Source organism: Lepisosteus platostomus, chromosome 6 (genome assembly GCF_059453375.1).
Source record: "Lepisosteus platostomus isolate fLepPlt1 chromosome 6, fLepPlt1.hap1, whole genome shotgun sequence".
Taxonomy (NCBI): domain Eukaryota; kingdom Metazoa; phylum Chordata; class Actinopteri; order Semionotiformes; family Lepisosteidae; genus Lepisosteus; species Lepisosteus platostomus.
Window position 1 is genome coordinate 64,263,673 of NC_142616.1, and position 26,413 is coordinate 64,290,085.

Below are 26,413 nucleotides of genomic sequence, written 5' to 3' on the forward strand. Positions count from 1 at the left end.
CATTGGCTGCTCAAGTGTATCAGTTATTCATTTCAGTCATTGTGAGCAAAGAAAATGTGAAAATGGAAAACCAGTGCTTTGAAAACTGAATAAAAACCCAGTGCTCTGAAGTTGTACAGGTACATGACCAAAACTTAACACAGAGGTGATTGTGAATACCTCTCGAAAGCACGTGAGCCATATTTGTTAAGAGAAATTCAGTTAGAAATCTTAAGTGTCTTTAATATTTAAACATTTTGAGTGTTTTTCATTTGCTGTAAAAAAAACATTTCATTTGTTAGTGCACGGTAGTTATGTTCCAATTAATAAAAACAGGAAATATGAAAATACTGCTTCATATACCAGATATATAGACTATTCCTCTTCGCTAACCCTGGTAGAATGTTGAGTATATCCAAGTATTACAACTACAGCGTTAGTTGTCAAAATATAGTTTCCAAACCACAGAAAATGGAAGCCCATGGATGATCTTCAACACTTGTACAGTATGTGTGCACTGACATCTCCTTTTACTTTTGTGTATTTTTTACTCACTTATTTGTTGACTATTACTGCTTATCTGATTCCCTTTCCCTTTGGTTAACCCGTTTGTGTAGATGTGAATGAGTGCCACTCGGGCACTCACAGTTGTTCCCGTGGAGTGTTGTGTGTGAACAGCAAAGGATCTTTCCAGTGTGTCCGCGTCAATGAGCCCTGTGAAGAGGGTTTTATATACAACGTGAATAGAGAATGCGTTGGTAAGATGATGGACATTGCACTGTGCATTATTTCAGTCCATCCATGTAATTCATCCATCAAGTTGACATTTGGAAATTCTTACATTTGCCAGGCCCAATTCACTGCATGCCGTAGATCCAGATGAAAGTAGTTAGCATATTTATTTTTGCAAACCACAATTGTTTCTGTATATTCATTTTGAAAATCTAAAAAATGATTAATTTGGAATGATATATATACAAAAAGATTTGGTTGTGAGTTAAATCAGTTCACATTTTTCCCTGGTAACATGTTGGGATCATAGTATGATTATTAATTGACTATTCAGGTTACAGCATTTTTTTCTTCTGTTACATTACAGAGCCATCCTAACTGGATGTAATGTAAGACCTGATCAGGCTACTATTATTTAGACACGCAGATAATGTGTGAAAGCCGTATGATTACTTAGTTGGAATGCAAGCAGCTCTGTCCCTGTCCAAAGCTAATTCCACAGTAAATCAGTAATCATTATGGTGTCGGTTTGGTAACAAGCACCACTCCTTGATATGATTGCAGCTTCCATTGTAAATTACAACATACTACAGAACGATAGGTGCCATCTTTCTCTGTACTCTTCACTCTTCCTTATGAGGTCAGGCTACATGGAGCCAGGGACTGGCAAAATGTTGATTTCCTCTTTTTTTATTTCTCTTTATCACCTGCAAGCCCAAATGTACTGTTTCATTTTTAATACATCTCATCATGTTGATGAATCAGAAATAATGCACATTTGATATTCCTTACTGCTTGTGATCTGAATCACTGCACATCACGCACTGCTTTAAGGCTTTCTTCAGCTGGAAGATCCTTGCTAAGGAAAAACCTAATTAAACCCCAAATGCTGAATCGCTTTAATTGTGTCTAACATGACACTGTGCAAACCTGCATAGCTAGAGAAAGGGCTATTCTGCAGGTTACAGATGTACAGTATAGTGCTGGAGGTTTTTTATCTCATTCTCAGCTTACAACAATACTGTTTACCATAGCATTACAATGCCCAGCAAAACAGTAACTTAATTTACCCTGTACTGTATCTATGGTTTACTCATTGGCTACTTATGAGAATATTTTTTCTGTTCTGCATTGTGTTTTGTTTAAATGCCTGGCTAATTGTGGCCGAACTCTATTCATTCAATTTCCGTGTGAAAATATTTTGTTTCATGTAACAATGTAATTATTTTTTTCTCGGCTCCTAAAGCCCAGTGGAATACAGTGTAAGGCTTGAATGTTGCCAGAAGGTGGAGACCTCAGCCATTAACTGTTCTTTCCCTTCTGCGTGAGTCATGCAAATCAGGCAGGAACCTTTGCCAAACAGCTTTGTTTTTATGTGTACGTCAGGACTCTTTTCACTATATGTTGGCATTAAAACACATAATCAAGGAATGTAAGCACCACCATTAAAGACAAGCTTTGATTTTGACTACTGCTGTCTGGAAAAGAGAAAATATAATGTCTTAACTCTCAAAACAGATGTTCCTTTCCCATTGTTGCCCCATAGACAACTTTAATATTTGCAGCAAAGGAGAAGCAGCAGTTCTCATGTGTTTCTGTTGTGTTTCTCTGCATTTCTGGAAACATTTTTCAGTGTTTCGATGTCAGAGATCCTTTTATGACATGACACAAAATTATCCTTTTCACATAATAATTGAAATTTGTTTTTAAATCTAGCATTGCAGTCACGGTCAACCTTCAACAAACTCATTTCTAAGTTTAGTTCTCTGCCAATACACTGTAGACATATTAGCATAACCGAGTGATCTTTGTCTTGACTAGCCAAAAGCTGTCTTCTTGAATCCTGTTCCATTTGGTTTTCATATCCTCCTTTCAAGAAACCCATTAATTTCCAGTAATTAGTTAATTTAGTTTAAAAAATAGCAGGTTTGTAGAAACATTCTCTCCTGAAAAATATACAACTCCTATTACTAATTGCCCAAAAACTAAGAAAATGCATTCAACTTGATTAGCTTGTAACCTTAAATGAACGTACTTGCATATTATGCAGCTGAATAAACTCAATCACTCTTCACGTCTCTATTCTGTCTTTCATTATTTAAGGAAGTACAGTTTTCCAGGTGATTATCAGTGCAAGATCAGACTGCTATTCACATTTGAAAAAATGTGAATGTTCCTCTAAATTGTCTGTTTCAAAAAGTGGTTTTTATTTGTGGAAATTGGCAGGTAACACATTCATGTGTGATTTTGACACTGAGATCTCTAGGAGTCTGTACTGTTAGAAACTGAGCGGCTCACACCTGGATGTCAGCCACTGTCTTGTTTGCCAGCCCTTTCAGGACCTCCAAAGCTGCTTTCTTTGTAATGTGTGAAGTTAACCCTTGATTCGCTATTTTACTGTGCTGATTACTGGTTTAGGTTTTCTTAAACCTTAGCTTTATACTCATTCACAGAAGTACGATGGTTTAAATATGGTATTGTGCTTGCATTGCTTTAATTATTCTGATCTAGTGTTGTGCATTTTTTATTTTTACAATTTGTTCCAAATTCATTCACTGGTTTCCCCAATGCTTAATGTGCAGTAAGTGTGTATCAAAAAGCAGCGCCGAAACATGCTTAGAATAGATTTTCAGCAAACTGCTAATCATTACCGAATGTAATTCTCTCTACAACACCTCTCTGTGGGAAAAGGGAAACTGCTTTTCAAAGGGAGCGTTCTCCTTTTTTCAAGCTATTGCACATTTGCTTCTGAAACAGTTTGCTCTAAATCAGTCATTATATAGGGTGGAAACAGGCCAAATTCAGTACATATTCTTTTCAAGCCCTGTGATATATTCCTCCCTGGGCCTCTCGTCTGTAGAAGATCTGGAGGCTCATTCAATAGTTTTGTTTAATTTTGCTCAGACATTTTCTTGTCTTTTCCTGCAGATATTAACGAGTGTCTAACTAACACACACAGCTGCCAGGCTATGGAGAGATGCATTAATACTATTGGTTCCTTTACATGTGAGAAGCAAATCACCTGTTCCCCAGGGTATCAGCTGAAGGAAGATACCTGTGAAGGTATATACTGTAATACTATATGTATGTACTGTATGTGTGTCTACTGTATATGTGAGTGTATTATCTGTATTGAATATAATAGGGGAAAGCTATACAGTCAGTGCACATTCAAAATACACGTTTGGTGTTTATTGTAATTTCACCACTCATAAAAAGGTTACTTAGAAGTGATATGTTTGTGTCATGTGTACTACTTGGAAGATCCAACCTGAGCTTGAATGCAGCAGTGCAAATGAAATGGCCTGGACTATGCAGAGACGTTGACCAAGGATAACAGGGGTGATGCAGTCCATTCAATCTGTAAAGGAGCTGTCAGATTATTTACATAATCTTTGGCAGTAGTCAAACTTGACAGAATTCCAAATAAGAAGAGACCGTTTGCTACAATTTGATATTGACATAGAAAGTCCTGGGTGACCATTGCCAAGTGGGAGATAGCATGTTTATAATGATTACATTTACAATATTGGTGTTGCTGGAAGAGTATATAACATCGGTTTCAACCCAGCTTGATATAGACACTTTTAGAGAAAGATAAATAGATACTGTATAATTTACATATCTCGTTTTCATTTTTTCCATGTATCTTTTCTTCTATGTCAGCTCTGTAAATTACTACATTAAATAAACAAACAGCAAGGTGGAGTGCTGTAACAGAAATATCCCAAACATTACTCAGTCTCATGACAAGTATGTAATGGATCACTATTCTGAAAAGCTCAACAGATGAACTGCTCTGGTACTTCTATGGAGATAGGAAAAATAGGCCATTGAATATAGTGACAAAATGTGGCAATGATACAGTAGTACCATTAATAATTATTTTAATGCTCATTCATGGTGGCACTTGTAACTGAATTACAAGAATCAATACTCTTAAATAATGGTAATTATAATATTGATATGATATGAAACTGATAGGAAGTGTTTCTTCTAGTGTAGGCTTAATTTGAAATTTTGCTGTTAATTTTAATTTTCTACTGCATACCTGATGCTATGATTCTGATGAAAACAATACTAAATCCATTTCACCTTGAGTTTGTCAGAATTCACCCAGCCTTGACCCTGACCAAGAAAGATTTGTGTTTGGATAAAATGGTTTATGCATATCCCCAGTTCCTCTCTGACTCCTTCACTGAAGCACTGGTTGGTAGTACTGAATGGTAAAGCTTCAGTTTTGACCATTATGATTTCTTTACATATTTATTCACAAATGAAAGGGGTGAAAAGGCCCACAAACTTTATAAGCACCCTGTAGATGTCAATTTGCAAGCTTTATAAGCACTCCAATCTTTGTGGTGCTTGGCAGATATTTGGCACAAAAACTTATAAATGCAGTCCAATAATTAAGGTAATATTTAGCAGACATGATATCATGGGAATAAACTAATTATCTGCCTGAAAGGAAACAGAAATTGCTATTCTGCCACTTAAATTATATCTGCAATGGTGATGAGGACAAAACAGTAAAATAAAAGATCTTACCACAGTAGACAGAACATTCCCTGAGACAACAATGAACATGTTGCTCTTGGAAGGCAGATAAATAATAATCGTATTTGCAGTGCATGTTTTATATTTGTATATTTGTTGTCCATGACCAGTTTTTTTTTGTAAGGTAATACAATACATAGTAGTCACAGTAATATATGGAAAGTAAAAAAAAAACACAGACAATAATATACTTCGCTAGAATCTAGAAGAAGTTAAATTAATGTATGTATAATGTTTATGGATAATAACATTGAAATAAATAAGACTTTTTAGTGTCTTGGGAAATTGTCTGGGTATTTGTTTAATCAGTCATTGCACCACAGTGCCATCTAATGGTAGACTTCAACAGCTCTTTAAAAAGAGGCAGAAGTACAGTAGTATCTATATTTCTTTGTACCAAATTTCTTGGTTTCATTTTAGAACATTATGTAATTAAATCTACACATTTAGTGTTACCACCACCAAAACTACTAATAACAAATAACATAATGCAACTGTTGCAATTTATGGTAATTCATGTGATGGCAAATACTATACTAACAATAATAAACATAACAAACGTGAGTAATATAATAGTGAGGTCAATCAGATGCTGCCCAAGTCCTCCTCTTTTCGTATTTAGTGTCATATTCCAAAAGAGTTTTCTAGTTACTGGAGCTCCATAAGGATAGGACTGATTTCTTGGGCTTGGGACACTGGCTGGCCTTCCACTCTCCTTTTATAGTTATGGATGTCAGGCAATAATAAGGAATTTGAGATTTTTCTGATTGAAAAGGAGTTTTAGAAACAGGTGTCTAACTTTGGTCATATTTGTTCTGGTACCAAGTCCATTGACCCAATTTTCATAAAAGCTATTTTTTTTCTTTCCCCTCTTGATGCCAGACATTGATGAATGTTTGCAGCAGATCCACAACTGTGGCATGGGCTTTGAGTGTCAGAACACAGCAGGGTCCTTCTACTGTAATCCAAAACATCGGTGCTTCACCGGCTTTTCACAAGACCAGCATGGCAATTGCATTGGTATGTAACTCAGCTGGGTCTGTAGCCAAGGCGGAAGGTTCTACAGCACTTCCTATAGCTTGTTTTACTCCGTCTGTACTCCTGTACAGGAGGAATTCATGATTCAAGGACAGACTTGCCCAATTCTTTTACCAAAGAGATGAAGTACAGTATGAGAGGGAGTTCGTGGAGTGGTAAGCTAGATAACAGCATTCCTCCCAGACAGAACAAAGGGACAATAATATATATAGATTAGCATTACAAGATTACTAGGGTTACAAATGAGAGGAGGCCATTCAGCCTGTGTGGTAGGTAATAGCTTATTGATCTAAGGAACTCATCCAGCCATTTCTGGGAGGAAGCCAGGGTATTGGCTTCAGATACTGTACATGGCTGGGTAACTCGTTCCATACTCCCACAAAGAAAAGGTTACATTGCTAATCCAGTCTGCCATGACCTGGATTTGAACTAGGGTTGGTGAGAGCACAACGCCAAGAACGAACTAGTGTAGGATCATGCAAGCTGCCCAGCAGATATCTGCATTCTGGGATCCTGAGTTGTTAGAAGTTCAGTTGTGAAACTCAAACCTGCTCTTATTTACGCAAGTATGCTGAACACAATGCACTTTAGATGGATATATCGTGTTGAATTGTGCTCTAGGGAAGAGGAGATGGTGCAAGTTGAGAAACAAAATAAAATACTCTTCTTCATATGAAAAAAACTTTTTAAGGATGTAAATATGCTGTAAATACGTCAAACTTAAAAACAGTAGGTCAGAAATATTTCATTTCTGTATCTGTTACAAAGTTCAAAATGTTTTTGGTCATTCTTCGAAGTCACAGAATAAGAAAAGGGTAGGAAACTGCTTTCTAACAGAGAGATTATTCATTGAAGAGAACCACAACAGATTAATTTTCTTAAAGAAAGTGGTGCCACTGTAAAATGGGTGGAGGCATCTACTGAAGTTAAACACACATTGCACTAAAAGTAAATAATTCTACTAATAAATGCTCTGGGGACGTAAAATTCATCATTGAACCTCTCTTGACAGAGACTGATTTGTCAGTGACGCGTCTAATCTGTGTGGGTTGTTGGTGGGAGATACTGGAGGTACCCTCTTGCACTGACAGGAGGTTGCACTGGAGGATCATTTTGTTGTTTGTTTCCCTGAGATCCCCATGAGCAATAATCAGGTTTCTTTTTTCCTAATAAGGATAATAATTCTCTTAAAAATTCTATAACCCTTGGTTTCGTTTTAGTAAATTCAGAATGGACAGGAATAATTGACTAGCTTTTCTGTATAACCCAGCTTTCACCTGCACTTCCACCTGTACTCACTTTTATTGACAGATAGCTGCTAGCTGGGCCAAACATCTGTTTTCACACTACGGACAGTGAATATTGAACAGTCCTACAGGGACCCAATTAGCCAAGCCAGTTGCATTTTCATTGAACTGCAATTTTTCTAAACAACTCCCCTCTGTCCGCTCTCTTGTGAACGCGACCTAGTACTGTAAATGCCACCACTGGGGACATCCAGTCACAGATGACAGTTGGTACAACCAGCCTCTGAACAACCCCCATCTAATAGACTCTATTCTGAGCTCCTGGTGGGAGGCATTTGCTAGTTGAACTACATGATTAAAAAGTCACCCTTTAAAATAAAATTAAGATAACGGAGAGCATCGGAGCATCCTGTGGAGTTGACGTAGACAGTCATGAATGCTATGAAACTGGCTATTCCATTTTCAGGCAGGAATGTCATACCTGAGACTCCTTTTAATATGTAGTTTTTCAGTGGTGTCAGCTATAATAACAGCCATCTGATGCTCAAGTCAAATATGACTTCTACATACTCTCCAACATACATGCTGTGGCAGCTGGAAGCATTTCACATTTTAAGTTGTTTTTTATTATTGTTGTTATTTTGTTATTTTTTTCTGCAGACATTGATGAGTGCAGCAGCCCAAATGTGCCCTGCAGTCCTGGATTCAATTGCATCAACACAGTTGGCTCATACACCTGTCAAAGGAAGATCATCGTGTGTAGTAGGGGCTATCATGCCAGCCCTGACGGAGCCAGATGTATAGGTAAGAATAAAATACAGGAAAACCTGAATCATCTCTGATTATGAACATAATGGCATTTTGCTGTTTTGTTTTTCTGTGACAGCCACGGCAATATAAAAATGCATTGTGTGTCCTGCCATACAGGCATAAAAATAAGACATAAATAATTTGTAACACTAGTTGCTTTCTTCTCCTGGCCTCATTAGCAAGTAATATATAAAGAAGGTAGTAAAAAGAGCAAAGAAAATAATGTACACAACAGTGGACTAACACAGTGGTATTAATGACATTGTAATAACATCATTTTACACATCTGCAAGCAGTCAGATACTGTGTTTTACCACATTGAAATATTGTCCTTATATCTACTCCTGCTTATTATGTTTGTAATTACAAGATATAATTGTATAGGAATGCCCTCTGGTCAGCATATAAAGAGGCCCTTAGCGTCTTAGAGTGAATGGGTTTCCTTTTTCCACTTGTGTGTGATTCCTGGTCTCGCTTCCTTCATGTGTGCAGATGTTGATGAATGTCAGACTGGCGTGCATCACTGTGGAGAGGGGCAGATATGTCACAACCTACCAGGCACTTATCGCTGTGATTGTAAGACTGGCTACCAGTATGACATGTTCAGGAAGGTATGCGTTGGTACGTAACATGGCACTGAAGGTGAAAATGTTCAGGCAGGTCTGAAAGTTTTCTCAGTTATTTCTCTGACTTTTAGGGCATTTTGATTAAGGTAAGAAGCCTTTTATTGTTTTACTAGTCTCACCCTGTACAGACTAAATGTATGGGAGAAGCTGTTGCAGATTTTTTTGTTAAGGGTTTAATAGGTGATTTCTATTCATTGTCACTAACATAAAGGCATACTTGTCCTTTCTCATCTGCTATAAGCAACTCTCATGTCCACCACTGCTTCAGTGACACTTATACTCTTATACTCAACTGTCTTATACTCAATTTCTTTATCATGAGTAATAACTGATTTGCAGCTTTGTTTGGATTGTGTTGATGTTTTGAGAATGGCTTCTAAAGCTGTTCTTGGGAAACTTGGACATCTTTGGAAGATTCCTGCTTGATGCAGTGTGGTTTCAAGAACCTTCATCAACACTATCCTGACCCACTTACACTCCAACGTTTGCCCCTGACTGTGACAAAAACACACCTTATGCTGTATACACAGTTCACTGCTCGTTCACTGCTTTGTTGTCCTGGCCCGGTCGTCAGTGTAAGTGAGAGTTTGTTTCAGCTGCCCCTTTTGTGTTAAATGAAGAGTTCTCGCCGACAGATGTGAATGAGTGTTGGCGCTATCCTGGACGACTGTGCGCTCAAACGTGTGAAAACACTCCCGGTTCCTATCAGTGTTCCTGCACCGCTGGCTTCACTTTGTCATCTGATGGCAAGAACTGTGAAGGTACCTATTTCTACACATTAAACAAGCTGCGTTAAAAAGTCGATGTCACTGTGTCATTTTCAGCATCTGGTGGTCATACAGTATGATATACTAATAGTGGTGGGCAGTCTTGTGTAACGTTTGTGTTGTGTTTTTGAGGATAAGAATCATCACCGATTATTAGTTACTGTTCTGTATAAATATATTCGAAATATCCATACCAGACGTTTCTGATATATTTATACTAGAAATTAAATAACTAAATTCAAAGGAAATTAATTACTGAAATTGTCTTTCATGTAACAAATACTCAACCCCCGATCTCCTAGTTTATTGGCTGTGTTACATGAATGTGCAGTGTAGGAAATACCCCCCCCCATAAAATGTCTTACATCACATTCAAACTTCAATTAACTTGTCAAATCCCAGCCCCCAAATTAAATATCTTACTGCCAACTTGTGTGAAAAAATCTGATCAGTTTATAAAGCTCGTTGCTACTTTATCCTGATTGTAATATCCCATACAAAAATTGTAATTAGTGATATTTAAACCAAAGCAATGGTCCATTAAGATTGGAGACATTAGGAGTTCGACCGGCATTCGGACAACTAGTTTTTGAAAGGGCATTTTCATTTCAAGAGAAATTACTTTTCAGAACATATCATTCTTTTTAGAAGAGATGACAAACTGTATGTTTTGCTTGATTATCTTTTATGCAGATGTCAATGAATGTGAAAAAAATCCTTGCAGTCAAGAATGTGCCAATATATATGGTTCATATCAGTGCTACTGTCGACAAGGCTTCTATCTAAAGGAAGATGGGCATTCTTGTGAAGGTAACCTACAGTTTTTTAATTGTTTTTAACTGTAAATGTCTATTGTGAATTACGAGAAATGTATTGTATGTATTAAATTGTGATGACTGTTCCCCAACATTAGAAACAGATTTGCCTAAAGTTTCACAAGTTTCACATGTATTTAGTCAAGGCAAACAACCACAGACAGCTGTTTCACCATAACTATAGCCCATCAGTGTGATAGCTGTGTCCAGACAGGTGAAATGGTACGAAAAATCATTATGGGAAAAACAGTTTGGAAAAATTGAAAATACAAAAAATAGTCACAACACCTTAATTTGGTTGTTCTCTGTGAAACATAGCATCAAATACTTGCTTTCATAGACACCTAAAGATAATTAATAATTATCCCAGAATTATAATTGAAGCTTCTTACAAGGAATGTATTGTTCCTTGTTCAGTTTGATCCATTTTCCCCTTTCAATGAATGCAAGATGTACTGTACCATTATAAATAAATTACATAAATAGCTTGGCATCATAGAATCATTTAATCAGTAACACCTTTTGATAAGTTATGCGCTATTTGTGACTAAATAATATTGAGCTTTTGTTATGACATTTGTGTTAGAAAATGTGGTGCTTTGTGTTGGCCTGTGGCCTGTTGCACAAAGTGCAGGTTTTTCTTTTTGCATTCAACATTTAAAACTTATTATTTTGTTAAACTTTATTTGTACTGTACTTTCATCAGAATTTCAGTTAAGAATGATTTTATATAAAATCCAGTTTCAGAGAATGATCCTTCAATTTTTTATAGTGTTTCAGCAATATGTGTGAAATGTGAAATTGGTTTTCCGCAGTTCATGGTCATGAAGTTGACAATAAAATTGCTGTTAACAGCCACATCTAAAATAAACATTCTGTTCATAAAAGTAGGAGATTTTCTTGTACGTCCAGAACTTCAAATATTTTGCACTTGCACTTCAAAACAGTACAAATATTAAATGCAATACCTGAGATAAAAATCCATCTTTTATTAGGGAATGGGTTTGGTTCAAAGGCTTACTAAAGTAAAGATGTATTTTTCATTGATCAATACAATGACACTATGTTTCCACATGTGCAGACATTAGATCAATAGAATCATGACTCTTGTCATAAGGGATTGATTTTCCCTTTCCTCTGTGACAGGTCCCAGTGGGACACCATGTCATTGCTGGTCCTCAGAAGACCAGTCTGGTTTCCGATCTTTTCCCTTTTCTTGTTTCAGGAAAGATTCTTTCATTTATTGGCTTTCTCTATTTCTATGCACGATTCCTGTTTCCAGTTACACTGCACAGCTTAACATCTAAAGCACTGGTTCCAAAATTTTGATCTCTTTCCTTGTCATGACTTGTGGAAATCGCTGAACTAATTGGCATTTTTGATGTTTTGGCTGTAGACATCGACGAGTGCTCACAGAGTGTAGGCAATCTGTGTGCTTTTCAGTGTGTGAATGTCCCAGGGAGCTACCAATGTGCCTGTCCTGCGCATGGATACACAATGTCACCCAACGGGCGAACATGCAGAGGTAAGATTAAAAAAAACAAAGACACTTGCTACAAAGGTTTTTTTCCCCCATCCATTAATATAGACAAGAATTTAGTTGTGGTACAGTATATCTCAGAATGTATTTCTGTCATGATGTGTTTGTTTCTGATTAAGATAAAATGTATATGTAAATCTATTTGTTTTCTGCAGTAGAGGCCTACCTGTATATAAACTCTCCCAATTAGCAATGATCTTAATTTCTTTAATTTAAATACTGAATACACTCAGACAGGGCTACAATGTGACTTTGCTCCTGCTGCCTTGCAATTTCAGGTTTCTGGGTTACTGGAATATTGCGTTTAGATGTGTGTGAGAACTTTGTATGGTTTACTCTGTGTTTGTGGTGGTTTGGTTTAGGTTTTCCCAGTTACCTCCCTCCTCCCAAAGACATACAGATAGGTTTGATTTCCTCTCAACTGTCCCTCCTGTGGTACAATTCTCAAAGCCCCATGTGGAGTGGAGTTGGGCTTCTCATCTCATTGGTTGTCCCTGTCATAATTGGAAAGCTAGATGGTTATACTAATAACCAGCATTATATTTGCATTTTGTATAGTCCAGTATACTGTATGTAGGACATTTATTGGCCTATTTGCAGTATAGGCCAATATCCTGTAGGTTTTAAGAGTTTTCGTTTACAAACCATTTTGAAGTGAAAACGAATAAACTTAAGAAGACATGGATTCATTTGAATTTTTATTGAACAAGCTAAGCTGTAGTGCTTCTTGACTGAAAGATGAAACTGCCTGAAGGAAATGAAGTCCTCTTATTCACATGCTTATTGAATCAAATAAATAGGTTTTCTTGCTTTCCCCTGCTTGAATCTACAATAAACAAGCTTATTTGATATCTACAAACCTTGCCTGTGTCTTTTGTGCTACAGACATAGATGAATGTGCTGTTGGAACTCACAACTGCTCAACAGCAGAGACGTGTTACAACATTCAGGGTGGGTTCAGGTGTTTGTCATTCAGCTGCCCCCCGAACTACAGACGTGTATCTGACACGTAAGTACAAACAAATAAGCTAATGTCATCTTGAAGAGTGCCCTGTGGGCTTCTGATATCTAAGGCCTTGTAGAAATCTATTGTAACCTAAAGTATTTTAGGTATAGGCTGTATTATTTAAGTGTTTGATCCTGTCATTAAGTCTAACTCGGCATTGGTCAAATCATAAGTTAACATCTACAGTACACTGTGAAATACAACAGCTGGTGCAAGTGGAAAAAATAAAAAAATACAATGAATTTCAAATTTGAACAATAAATAGAACCTCTGAAACCAGTATGTAAAAAAGAATATCTGTTTCTAGAAAACAGTTATTGTATTGTATCATTTACGAGTCTACTTCCAATTAAAGTAGACTTTTGCCTCGTTTTTTTTTTGCAAAATAACACATGAACATACTGTAACCTCTTAACTAATAGTGTTCACACAACAGCACTGTTCACAAAAAAGATCATGATACTATGATATAGTTGTTGAGCTTCTTCTTAACAGAAAGCAGGTTTTATTGAGCTGCTTGATCAAGTAAAATTGCTTTGATCAAGCCTTTCGATTGCATGGGCATGACTGAGATTTCTCCCATTTACTGTGGTTATTATGAGGTCAGTCTGGCCTCAGCTCACACCTACACAATTCAACCCCTTGCAAACTGAAATGGAAACCCTGGGAAAGTCCGATATAATATAAACCTAATGACCTTCGATTACTCCCTTATAATGATTCTTACCAATTGCTAATGCCTGAATGTGGCATGGGGTCATAGGAGGGAATTTGTTTGTTAGTTATTTCCAAGAAGTGATTTTCTTAAAGGCATCAGTATCTTGTATTTGAGGTCAAAGATGCATACATTTTATAATGGAAACGAGGCATGAAGGCATGTAATCTGCAGTTTTGTTACAGTTTGTTTTTCCAATAACAAGTTAGGTTTTACCTGAACCGCAATGTTTGTGAATAAAAAGATTAACATTAACCAAAGATAGCAGAAGAGAATATTGATTTAATGAAGTTACCAGAACGCTGCACATCTGTGATTCAAAACAAATATATCATTTCACACATATGTTTAGTCAGTGGTAGCATTATCTTCAGTAGGTACAATGACTGATTAAATAAATAATCCCATGCTAATATAAATTAATGTAAAAGATATGTTATGTTTTGGATGAGCAGCTACTAATAGATATTCTGAATTATTTCAAATTTAATTTAGATGCAGGTGCATTGTTCCTGATGCTCTTGCTAACAGTAGCCAGAGAAAGACTTTAAAAAATCTGTACAAAGTGGTGTTACACTAAGAATGATGGCCTTTGCCATTTTTCAATTCCTCATTTTCTGGATTTCTTTATCCCACAGGCGCTGTGAACGTTTATCTTGCCCAAACTATGTGGAGTGTCAGAGTTCTCCCCTTAGAATAACTTATTACCATCTAAGCTTCCAAACCAACATTGTTATACCAGCTCAGATTTTTCGCATCGGACCATCACCTGCGTATTCTGGAGACAATATCATCATCAGCATCACAAGGGGGAACGAGGAGAATTACTTTAGCGCCCGAAAACTGAATTCCTACACAGGAGCAGTGTATCTGCAGCGACAAGTCAGAGAACCTAAAGACTTCTTGATAGATGTGGAAATGAAACTGTGGCGTCAGGGGAATTTCACAACATTCCTGGCCCGGATTTATGTGTTTATCACAGCTCCCTCTCTCTAAAGCTAGCTCGAAATGTGGATTTCGTATGGTGCTAACCTCTGAAGCCGTTTCATCCTAGATTATATACATCTGTTACTGTGGAGGCTCTATTTACTGTATGCTTCAGACTATTCCTAATCGAATGTCCATAACTGTGTATGAAATATTACCGAAGGCTTTCATGTTTTTTGTTATGTAGATGTGTTTTTTTATGTTTGGGCTACACTGATGATAAAATTCATGAAACATGCCAGAGTCTTAACTCTAGAGTCGCAGCATAACTCCACCAAGGCAGTTTTACACTGCAAAACTGAGTCATGTCGTTCAGTGTTTAGCAAATATATCTTATATACAAGTCTAATTTTGTGTTATAAATCTTTGCAGTCTGCCCATTATACTTTTATTTTAAATCAGACTCCTGAATGTTGGTATTCAGAATGTTAGTATGTTGGTTCACTTATATTCAGTTGCGTCATATAATTGAATGGATGTATAATATTTCTTAAAGCTTGATACCAAATATTTTTTTTTTATAGAAGTATAGCAGTTTTAACACAGACAACATTCACATGGTAAATCCATGTGGGGGATGATGCAGCACTGAAAAATTTCCTGTCTTAACTGGGTCAGACATATTAGTGGATTTCTGTTTTTAAAATCAGCTCAGGGTAAAATCATTAGTAACCACCCAGACCATAAGGTATCATCTCCATGAAACACCTTCTGCGTGACAAAATAGTTTCCTACTATCTTTATTCAGGAGCACAGAATATGCTGTGTTGTCTTCCATAATTTATCATTTTCAAATTGAGAATTTCCACATGATCACACTCTTCTCCAGTAGATTAAGAATAATGCAGTTATGCAGTTCAGGAATGCAAAGTACAGTAGCTCTAAGATCTAGTTGTTACAAAAATTCACTTTAGCCCTTCCTCTGTTACAGATTATAAGAATTTGCTTTCAATTATATTATAATTTTGTATTTCTTGTTTTTGCCAAACACATGTAAGGAATAGTGATTAGTTTTAAAGAAAAAGGAAAATATCGTAGTTCTTTGAATATACCCCTTAGTTCTACCAACAGATTACTGTTTATCTAATTAAAATGTATTAGATAGCTGATTAATAAAACTTTGTTTCGAGACTAACTTTCTTCTAAATATTGTTATCTGACATACCGATGGAGTATTTATGTTTTCCTTTGTTATAAAATAAAAATGGCTGTATTTGAAGATAGAACATGTCCGTCGTGTTTTAATGAGCTCCATCTCAGCGCTCTTATGGGAATAACAAAAAACTCCTACTGGTTTTTTTGCAGTTATTGGAGAAGCGGATAACACTAAGACACTTTTTTTTAAACATTTGGTGTGTATTCTTATTTCAAATAAAAATGAGAAACTTTAAAGGTGACTTTCTTTCCTACACTTTACTTCATTTTCAAAAAGGAATTTTATGCAAAGACATATTGAAGCTAAAAGCGTTTGCATGAAATAGACAGGTTATCCTGTAATCCTGAGAACACTTTAGGAGCAATTAAACTATGATGTACAAGGAGATCCAACTCAGTCTTAGTCTTGGAATGTAAGTATATCAGCACCTGTGTGTTTTAAAATGCTGTACTGACCTTTTGCGTCCTTTGTCATTCGGCCTGTTAACTGCTGTGACATCTACTCACTATCTATGATTTTCATCATAAAGATATGCTCTTCATACCACTATGTGTAACCGTTGGATGAACCTTCTGTAAGAGCATACAAAGAACTGTGTACTTATCAGAATTAAAATACACTGCACAAAGAAATGTCATCTGAGGTTAGCAGAGGAGATATAACCCAGGATAAGCATCATGTCTCCTAGTGGTTAAAGGGGAGGTGTCCCCACTTTACAGCCTGTCAGTAATTCATCTCCTGTAATATCTGTGAAGGACTGCAAGGACTCTGTTCTGACCTTTAATCTTTCAGTGCTCCAGATCTGCAAAATTGCAAGACATTTGTCCATTTTGATCAGTTTGCTAAATGGGACAGTTGGGTTTGCAAGGGTTATACCTACAGTATAAATTGTTCAAATGAAAAAAGCACTGTCACTCACTTTTAGTTATTACCCGTCTTTTAAAACATGTATTATTAACAGCCTTGCCAGCCCTAATGACACATTTCACAAGCCCAATGACAAATTGCATTTATTTAACTATTAGCAGAGACCTTCAGAGTATATCCATCATTTAAACTGGTGATCACATGAATATTGCAAAATGGAACATTTTGGTAAATGTGCTTCCTGGCTCTATCCCATTATTGATACTAATTCTTCATTCGTGACAAAAGAAAAATGACCACCATTTCTGAATTACAACTGCACAGGTCTTACTTTAAGTGCATAAAATATTATTTGGAATTAATCTTTTTGCAGCACAGAAAATTAATCTGAAAGATTTTTACAGTGCTCTACCCTCTGCTGACATTTTTGGCTGGAACGTTGGTTTTCACATTGTAATTGTTGGCTCTGGATCTGTCAAAAGCAGTGTAAAGGGTCAGGACCTAACAAGGTAAGGCAGACACAAGTGGAGCCGGACTGCTGTTTCCTCAGCACAGTGGCTCAGCAGCTTCTTGTTCTTAAACCCTTTTGCTCTTTGGGGAGTGCAAGTCGTCCACCAATGTTTTCCAGCAGGCTCAATGCTGCACTCTTCTCTCCAAACTGTATTCCTTTCGGTTCGGCCTGCACTGTTCTTCTTTAGCTGTTTCTCGGTCTTCCATATTTCCCCTTGCCCGGTGGCTTCCAGGAAAGGGCTTGCCTAGTGGCGTTAGTTATTTGGTTTCCTCATTGGGTGCCCAATCCAGCTCCATTTTCGGTTTAATCTGTACGTCAGTATGTGCTTGGTTTGTACTCTTCCATACATGTTCATCGGCCAGTGTACTGTATGTCAAGGGTGTTTCTCACTCACAGGCATTTATTTATGAAGGTATGCATTTTATTCATTTTTTGGGTTCTTGTTGTCCTCCATGTCTCTGTGCCGTATAGGAAAAATCATTTGGCATCAGACTTAAATATTGATGCTTTGGTCTTTCTTGATATCTATTTCGACTGTCATTGCATGTCATAGTATCAGAAAAACTGTCCTGGCCTTCCCTATTCTGGCTTTGATGTCTCTGTTACTCCCATACCTGCCTTTGTGGGCTTCCGGTCATGATTGAGTGCTCAGGGTGTCCCATTTCTCAATGTGACCTAGTTTCACAAGGGTGCTCAGGAGCACCCCCAATGTGCCCTTAATGCACCCTTCTCTGACGTCCTTAGTCCTCAGCGGACTGCGCTGAAGAGAAATACCCCCCTTTCCCCTGCGGAACGGTGACGTTTTGATGTTGTACCCTGTCAAAGCAGAGAGAAGCTGCCAAGGAGAATAAAATATTCACGTGTTTGTAAAATTGAGCTTTTTTACAGTTTAAAAATTAGTCATATTTTATGTAAAAACAAAATTAAATTAGGCTACCTTACATTCTTGCTGTATAAAATACGGGGTATTTTGTATGCGGGATATTTAATAGTACAAAGTTGTGAGATATTGTCAAGTTTAGTTTATTCAGAATGAAAGTGAATGAACGCGTTATGTTCCTCGAACTGTCATTTTTCGTTCTGACTGAAATGGACCGGGCGGCACCTGCTGTACCTCTCAGACAATTGAATGGCTCAGGAGGTACCACCCAGCAGAACCCCCTTTGCCCATTCGTTATCATTCCATGTGCAGCAGGTACCACCCTCCTCAATTCCATAGTCTGGTCATGAACAGATCAGGTGAAGGTTGTTTGGACAAGGCTGTCAACGTCTATCTGGAAGTCCACAAATGTAAGATCTACAGTATGCGTTTATTCTACTCTTTGACAGTGATACACGGTGTAACAATGTGATCAATGCATGATCAGTCCTGGCTGAATCCTCCTTGCTATTCTCTCAGTTATCGAGAACTTTTGACAGCCTTTCTAGGCTGATCCTGCTCAAGACCTTCCCCGCCCCGATAAAAGCATGATGCCCCTGTAATTGTTGCAGCATTGGAGGTTGCCGGTTTTGGGAAGTTTTTCTAAATGACCTTCTGTCCGCTCTGTGGGTATTTCTTCCTCCTCCCATGTCTGCTCAGAGAATTGGTACAGCAGTTTTATTGTTTTGGGTGTGTTTGCATTAAAGGCCTCTAGGGGTATTCCATCAGGTCTGGGTGATTTCCCAGAGCAGGGAGTGTTGTGATGGCAGATGTCAGCTGGCACTGGTAGCGCAGGTGTATTTAAGATCTCTCTTAAATGTTCTTCTCATCTCCTTAGTTGGTCCTCCTGCTTTGTGTTTATGTTCTTGTTTACAACTGGTCTGTGTTTTAAATGGTTCTTCCTGCCAGTTTGGTAATATTCTTGAAGTGCCTTTGCCTTTCTTGCTCTGGTGCGACTGCTGTTGAAGCTTTGTTGTTGAAGGGTGTTTTCTTGCTTTGGTTTTTCTGATTGATTCACCTGAGATCCTTTCTTTGTGCAGTCTTGATTCCCTGCCACAGTCTTTGCCATCCTTATTCCAGGCTTTGTGCTTCCTCTTCCTTATGGTTGACGAGAGGTAGGAGTCTGACTACCATTTTATTTATTACTCCAAGAGCTTGCTTGTCCATGATTTATTCTCTGCTTTTTTTGCCTTGTCCAATTTTGGCACTGAAATCACCCGTTAGAGGTATGATATCTTTTTTTCTTTGTTAATTACTTCCTGTAGGACATAGACATTATCTTGGTTATCTGGCTATACCTCGTTTGTTGAGGCGTTGCACTGAATGATGGTGATGTTATTGCGTCTAACGCTCGATAACTAACGAGTTTATTGACTCTCACTCCATCCACGATTTCAGTGTAAGGTGGTATCTCTTCATCTCTGCTGCTTTATGTAAACATTAATGCTTCATACATGATGCGGATGTTCAAGATGCCAATGTACTGTATATGCTGTGATTAGATGTTAGAAAGGATGTCAACTTTTCAACTCACTTGCAGGTTTCATTGCAGATGTTTCTGTAATCAGGGGAATTCACTGAGTGGATGATTGGTCTACCCAGCATAGCCAAAGCCCTGTTAGCCAAGTGTGTTTCCGGGTGGTGTCAGGGATCCGGCAGGTAGTTCTCCGGGGATCCTGTGCACAGCCGTAAGCTCTGCGGGATGCAGAGGCAAACAATCCAAAATCGTAATCCAGAAGCAAGGTCAAGAGGCGAAGCTAGAGATCAGTTAACCAGAAAGGGCTGAGACAAACCGAGAAGACAATCCAAAAGGCAAAATCCGAGAAGAGACGAGATCAAAAGGGAAAAGTTATGTCCAAAAACCGAGAAATCCAACAAGAAAATAATGCGCACTAGAAAACACTAAAGGAGGCTTTTCAATAGTGAGCAAGGTTTGGTGCGTGAGGGAGCTTTAAATAGTGGAGGGAGAGGAACGTGGTTGGATTATTGGTCCGGGAGTGAGAATCTGTGGAATCTGGTGCCTGTGAGAATGGGATGGGTTCAGTTAGGAATGGGAGCGTGAAACAGTGGATTTGGGAATGTAATGGGATTTGTGAGGGTAAGTGCGGGACATGACAGAAACCTCTGAGCTAATGTACACTGTTTCAGCAGAGAGCTACAATTTTCTGTCTCTCCTTAAATAATAAATAACAATAATATAAATCTAAATTTTCATTATAAGAAATCACAGTATACAGTACCTTTATGGTGGATAATGTCTGTATGCACACGTGGTTTGTCTGTTTCACTTACACTATCTCTTTTGTTTGTAAATGACATGAATGTATAAATGTTTTACATCCTTACCAATAGTACTTAAACTTGAATAAATAAGGTAATATGTGCTAAAAGTAAAACATCTTCACCATGATCTGTTCACTAGAAGATTACACTTCTTTGGCCAGATGTATTTAGCATTCGAAAGCATTGGCACATGCTCGTGCCTAGAGATAATTAAACGAGATTTGCTTCCCCATTCCAGGCACATAATCACTGGAATATATTTGCATGGATCAGTTTAGATCAGATTTCCTTGTACATAGTCTAGTCACAGACCAGGCCACTTGATGCTCTGAAGACATTTACTGTCTTTGACTAGAGTGTACGGCGGTTGATCATTTTATTGAGCAACAGATCATTGATACATACAAGTAGAAGTCTATGCTGGAAGTAGAAAGTAAAATGTCTATACGGATAAATGCGTATGAGTAATTCCACTCAATGTCCTAGGCTCTAGAGCCACCTGCTGAGCGATGCCTAGAGAACTACAAGCAGCAACCACACAAATATTTGGTAAATGCATAAAAGTATATCATTGTACCCGTTTGTGGTGTCAGTTCCTAGTAAGAGAAAACAAGCCATCACACATTTTGTATTTTGCTTGAAGTACCGACACGCGATTCTTTAAGGAGTATAAAACATATTTTACAGTGTCCCTATAATTGCAAGTAGATTTTAAGGATATGCTAAGTGTTACAACAATATCAAGTGTTCAGAGTTGCAACAGAATTTAGGATATCTAAATTTGTCCCTCATCTTCAATCACAACTCTGATTACATCTACAGTAAATAACAATCTTTGGAATCACAGCATGGAGAGGTAACAGAAATTGATTCCCTTTTAAATTATTTTCCCCAACATATCAGTCATATTATATGGCTGGTTAGGGTTGTTTGATCTGCTCCGTGCTCAATTATGTAACCAGAAGCTGAAATGCTGGGAGTAAAGTTGATAAAGAGGCATTTGTAGGAATTTGTGGTCAGTGATCTTAGCTCATGCCATAAGCAAAATGGCTAGATATTGTATGGCTATACAGTGATGTTAAAAATACTTTGTGAAACAAGGTTAGCAGAGAATGTTGGAATGTGATATGCAAATCTCATGCCATTATTCATCAAATCTAATATATAATAATATAAAATATCTTCGCTAAATATGATACTAAGGAGTTATACTGTACTTCAAGCAAAAGAAATAACCAGGACAGCAATGCCATCTGCTGGTTGCAGTTTAACTCGCTTTAACTCTAAAGTAGGGTCTGATACTGAAAGCTTCCATCCATCAATATAAAGTTGATATTATCAGCAAGAATGAAACCCTTCCCTTCAATTCTCCAACTAGGACCCACAAGACCATTTCAGTACTTCTCTTATTTTTATTGATGGATTTCTTTGCTTTCTATATTATAATAATATAATCGAACACAATACAATATAAGATAATATAGTTTCTGGAACAGTGCTCTTTTATAATTCTGAAAGAAGACTTTGCCACCAGAATGCCTACTGCAATGTGCTGCAGATTTTGAACTAAGTACTGTACAATATATCCAATTGTAAGCCCTTGTTATGTAGAATGATTTGTTTTCTTTGTACTGTTCCATACAGGTAATTATGGTAACCCATTCCGAAAAGCTGGTGATTGATTTCTCACTTTCTAATATGAACTATGCTTGATAAACATTCTGCGGGACAAGAGCAGTGAAAACCGGCAGATGTTCTTTTTGGGTTTTATTGCTTTTGGTATGAGATAATGTCATCTGTTTGTTACACCCTAAAGTTAAGTAGGACTTCCCTCACCATTGTAAACATAGGAAAGGGTGTGAATTGTTCTTTGACAGCAATATTAATGTATATTGTAAGTACCAACAGAAATCCCAGCCAGATAGCTGTTTAGTGGTATGAATTATATTGCTGGAGGTCATTGCAGCAGAAACTCCTTTATCTCAGCTGTTTTCTTTTCCTAGAAGGAAGGCAGTCTTTAGCTAATTTTAGTTTGCACCCCTTAAAAATTGTTCAATATCTAGGCCAATAACAACACTCCACATTATTATTATTAATTATTATTATTATTATTATTATTATTATTATTATTATTATTATTATTGGTTGTTCAGTCAGTTATACTTTTTGAGTCATACTCACAAAACCTTTGTCACTATGCTGGTATTTGTTTTTTTTATGGAGAAGGGTAGCTTTAACATCAGAGTAATCCTGTATAAGTATTAAATTTGCCTTATTGGAGTCTAACTCTGTCCCTGGGTAGTAAAGGGAGATACTGTTTTCCATTCCAATGGAACTCATAAAGGGCCAGGAAGGTGGCATCAGGTTCAGGGTTAGATCAAGGCCAAAGGTACCTTCTGTATAGTTAGCATGTTTTCCCTTGACCACACAGGCTTCTGTGGGATACTCAGGTTTCCTATCCAAAAACATGACCCTAAGCTAATAGGCTTCTTTTAATTGTCTCTGGTGTGCATGTGCGTCCTCTACGATGCACTGGCATCCTGTGTAGAGTGAATATTGCCTCAGACCCATTGTATCATCTGGCACATTGTGACATTGTGACCCTGTATTGGACTAAGCTCTTAATTAGAAATTAACAAATAGATGATTGGATGGAATTCCCAATTACTTTATTGTTACTGGCATATGAGACAAAATGTGATCTAAAGAAACATACTGTATCAACCTTTTAGGTTTGGCCACCCACCAGGAGCTTAGCTGCCCAGCACTCCTATAGTTTTAACTCTTCTCATATCTTTAACGTTTCACCTGATAATAATGTTTGTTTCCTTAAAAATAATCCTGTATATATAGTACAACATAGTATGGCCAGAGATACCTGATACAGGCTGCCCTCAGATGTTGGTCTCTGTGGGAAAAAGCTACAGCTTGCACACGTGCAATTAAATATCCATGTACTGTACATCTTTGGCTTTGATTTGTACTAAAATTAATTTTCTCGTGTGTACACTATTTGTTCAGTGCGGAAAGGACTAAATGGTGTTAGGTAATAAAGGTGCATTGATCAGGTGGGAGAATCATTGCATTTCATCAGTTTCTGTGGATTGATCTGGTAGGTGGCTCATTGCTTTACAAGGCTTTTTCATTTTTCTGGTCACCAGGGACAGACAGCGATTTACTTAATTCTAACTGGGGATAGTTTAAGGTTCTACAAAGTAAGCCACAGCACTTAATCAGTATTTGAGAAATATTGATGGTACTGGTTACACAGTCTTCCTGACATACTAAACACAATGATAGCATTGATTTATTAATGTAGTCCTGAGCTATACACTTTGCAGAAGTGCTCTATTAGTGTGACAAATATTTTTAACGTGGTAGAAATAGAATATAGGCTGGTTATTTTTAACCATTTATTTTTTTTACATTTTTCATATACTGTCAGTCTTAAATAATCCAGCCTGTCTCTAATTCTAAACAAATTAATAGTAATATTACAGTATGTATAGTATGTAATTTTAGGCTTAAGAACATCCAAAACTGGGTGAATGATCTACCATTTCAAACATTTTAAACTCAAATGTAGGCTACACTTTTAGGCTGATTAGAATATTCCCTTAGCTCCAGGTGTCTATTTCTCCTACAATACAATGTTGTAGGGATGTAGTGCCTGTTAGGGATTTGAAGACGAACCTGTTGTCTATGTATTTGTTTGTGTGATATTGTATTTTGTGCTATTTGCACTCTTCAGAGTTAAGACAGGTTCTTCAGTTTTAGGAAGGAGATGGATTGTCTTGTTAAGCAAACTCAGAATTCCAGGGTTTAATGAAAACAGAAGAAATTGGGATTTTTTACATACAGTTTTGGTGTATTTCGATCAAGACCAAGTGCTTATTTTAGTCTCAATCAATTGGAACCAGTCTTGTGAGACCAAAAGCATTGTTGCTTTTCTTGTTTCTGTTACCTTGTGTACTGATTAATAGAATCACAGAACCTGACATTTTAGCCTGAGGCCTTGTGTTTCAATGATAAAACTGAAGGAAAGAGGAAATGACTGAGAAAGAAAGTTTACTAGCTTCCTGTCACTGGAAGAAAAACATTCTGAGTTTAAGGGAAAGATAAAAAAGGACATTTGTCGCTGTTTAAAAAGATATGAAATCTCTTAACAGCCTTTAATTTCGTAAAACATCCTTAGTATAATCATCAAAAACTACACTGACGCCCCTTAAACATTTAGTGAAATGAGCTGCAGTAGAATTATTTTGCACCACCATGTGAAAATAACTATAGCAATAATCATCCCTGTGACCTCAACGATAAGGAAGTGATCCTCTTTAATGAGAAATGTCCTTTCGCCCACTTACACTGGAGTCGGTGATCAGGAGGCAGAGCCCTTTCCTTTTTACAGTTGGAGTCAAGTTCTGAGCACATCCGTGCATTGAAGAGCAGCCCCACATATGTTAAGCAGTTTTGCTTGACAGATTGCGCTTTTCCCCCCCAAAAAAAGGTTTATCAGTTTTTTTCTAGATTGGATCCTGTTCCAGGCATTAAACTGCAAAGCAAAGAGAAGGGAAGTGAATGAGAGACGTTTTGGCTATTAGGGTGATGAAGACTCACAGTGGAAGTTACGAAACTGAAGATAATAGAAGAAAATGACTTCTCAGTGGTGAAGGTCTTGACAGTACGGCCTTGTGTTTTCTCTGTGTAAACTAAGTCCTTACAGATTACATTATGTCCTCTAAGCACCCAGAACTGTAATCTTTTGTGAGAAAAACGATGTGAGAAAAAAGAAATTATTCTCTTTGCTGTATCTGATCAGAAGTGTCAGGGATAAGGACCATTACTGGAAACAGAAATATTAAAGAGTTTTACAAAAGCTGTTTCTTTGTGTCATGTCTGGTTGCAAGGTGTTGTTAAAATTCCATGATTTCGATTTTTACTCATTGCTTCTCTTCCTGCCGTCACAAGGAATCCCAAATCAACATGAATGGCTTGTGCTACATGTAGCTGCTGATCTGTATCTGAACTGTATTGCCTTTTCCTGTTAAAAGTTTGAGATCAAAATCATACGGTTTTATTACACTCAGACCTCGGCATCAAGCAAGCTTAACTCTAAAAGAGCCTAAAACCATTCTTATCACAAAACACTGACCATCAATAAGGTCTGCTCTTCTTAATTAAACCATTGTTATCCAATAAAGATAATTCCTGTGTGCTTATAGTATACACTATGGCTCTATATCGCTCACCATTAAATAGACTCCTATCTCTGCTATTCACTTTTTGAAGTGGAGTGCAGTATATTAAGGAAAATTATTGAGAGGCAGTAACTAAATGGTGGCTGCTTAGAAGATTTAATCTTTGTAACTGAAAGCATACTGATCAGCTGTTCATTAAATATGTATCTTGCTATTAAGTGTACAGGCAGTCTTTGATCATAAATGAGATTTTTAAGATGAAACGGGTGATTATTACCTTTGGCTGATGAGCTAGGTCAGGCCAATAAGGCTTTAATCATTAAACAAGTGCACTTGACATAGAATTAGATTTAGTGTCTCAGGTTTACTTCAAACATTTGTAGGTTAGAGGGTACTTTAAATTAACCCCTCAGGTATAGCTTGTCATACAGTTGTAGAAGAGAATCCATTATTTTGGAACAGACTCTTTTTGTATTATTTAATGGCCAAGACTTCTGAAGACTGATTAATCTGCTCTTTTCTGAAGGCATCAACAGATGATGGAAACCAAAATGATCACTGTCACTTTAATCAGTTCTGAAAAGTTAATAATACTGTGGCTCATATTTTTAAAGAAAACAAACTTTATAGCAGAAAGTTTTAAGCACTTTGGGGAGTTAT

At 37.2% G+C, this 26,413-nt stretch overlaps 1 protein-coding gene across 6 annotated transcripts in view; it reads left to right on the forward strand.

Annotated features, from left to right (window-relative positions):
* fbln2 (fibulin 2) overlaps nt 1-16,045 on the forward strand; it is a 59,520-nt gene extending 43,475 nt beyond the window's left edge. For 3 of the 6 annotated variants that reach the window (XM_088636895.1, XM_088636893.1, XM_088636894.1), the window contains exons 9-18: nt 597-737; nt 3,640-3,774; nt 6,151-6,288; nt 8,214-8,357; nt 8,856-8,984; nt 9,625-9,750; nt 10,450-10,566; nt 11,968-12,096; nt 12,997-13,120; nt 14,471-16,045. In XM_088636895.1, the coding sequence (XP_088493021.1) occupies nt 597-737; nt 3,640-3,774; nt 6,151-6,288; nt 8,214-8,357; nt 8,856-8,984; nt 9,625-9,750; nt 10,450-10,566; nt 11,968-12,096; nt 12,997-13,120; nt 14,471-14,828 (1,541 nt within the window). In that variant the 3' untranslated portion in view covers nt 14,829-16,045. The remainder of the gene's footprint in view (nt 1-596; nt 738-3,639; nt 3,775-6,150; nt 6,289-8,213; nt 8,358-8,855; nt 8,985-9,624; nt 9,751-10,449; nt 10,567-11,967; nt 12,097-12,996; nt 13,121-14,470) is intronic. The other 3 variants (XM_088636896.1, XM_088636897.1, XM_088636898.1) reach the window with 3 other exon arrangements.
* The last annotated feature ends 10,368 nt before the right edge of the window (nt 16,046-26,413 follow it).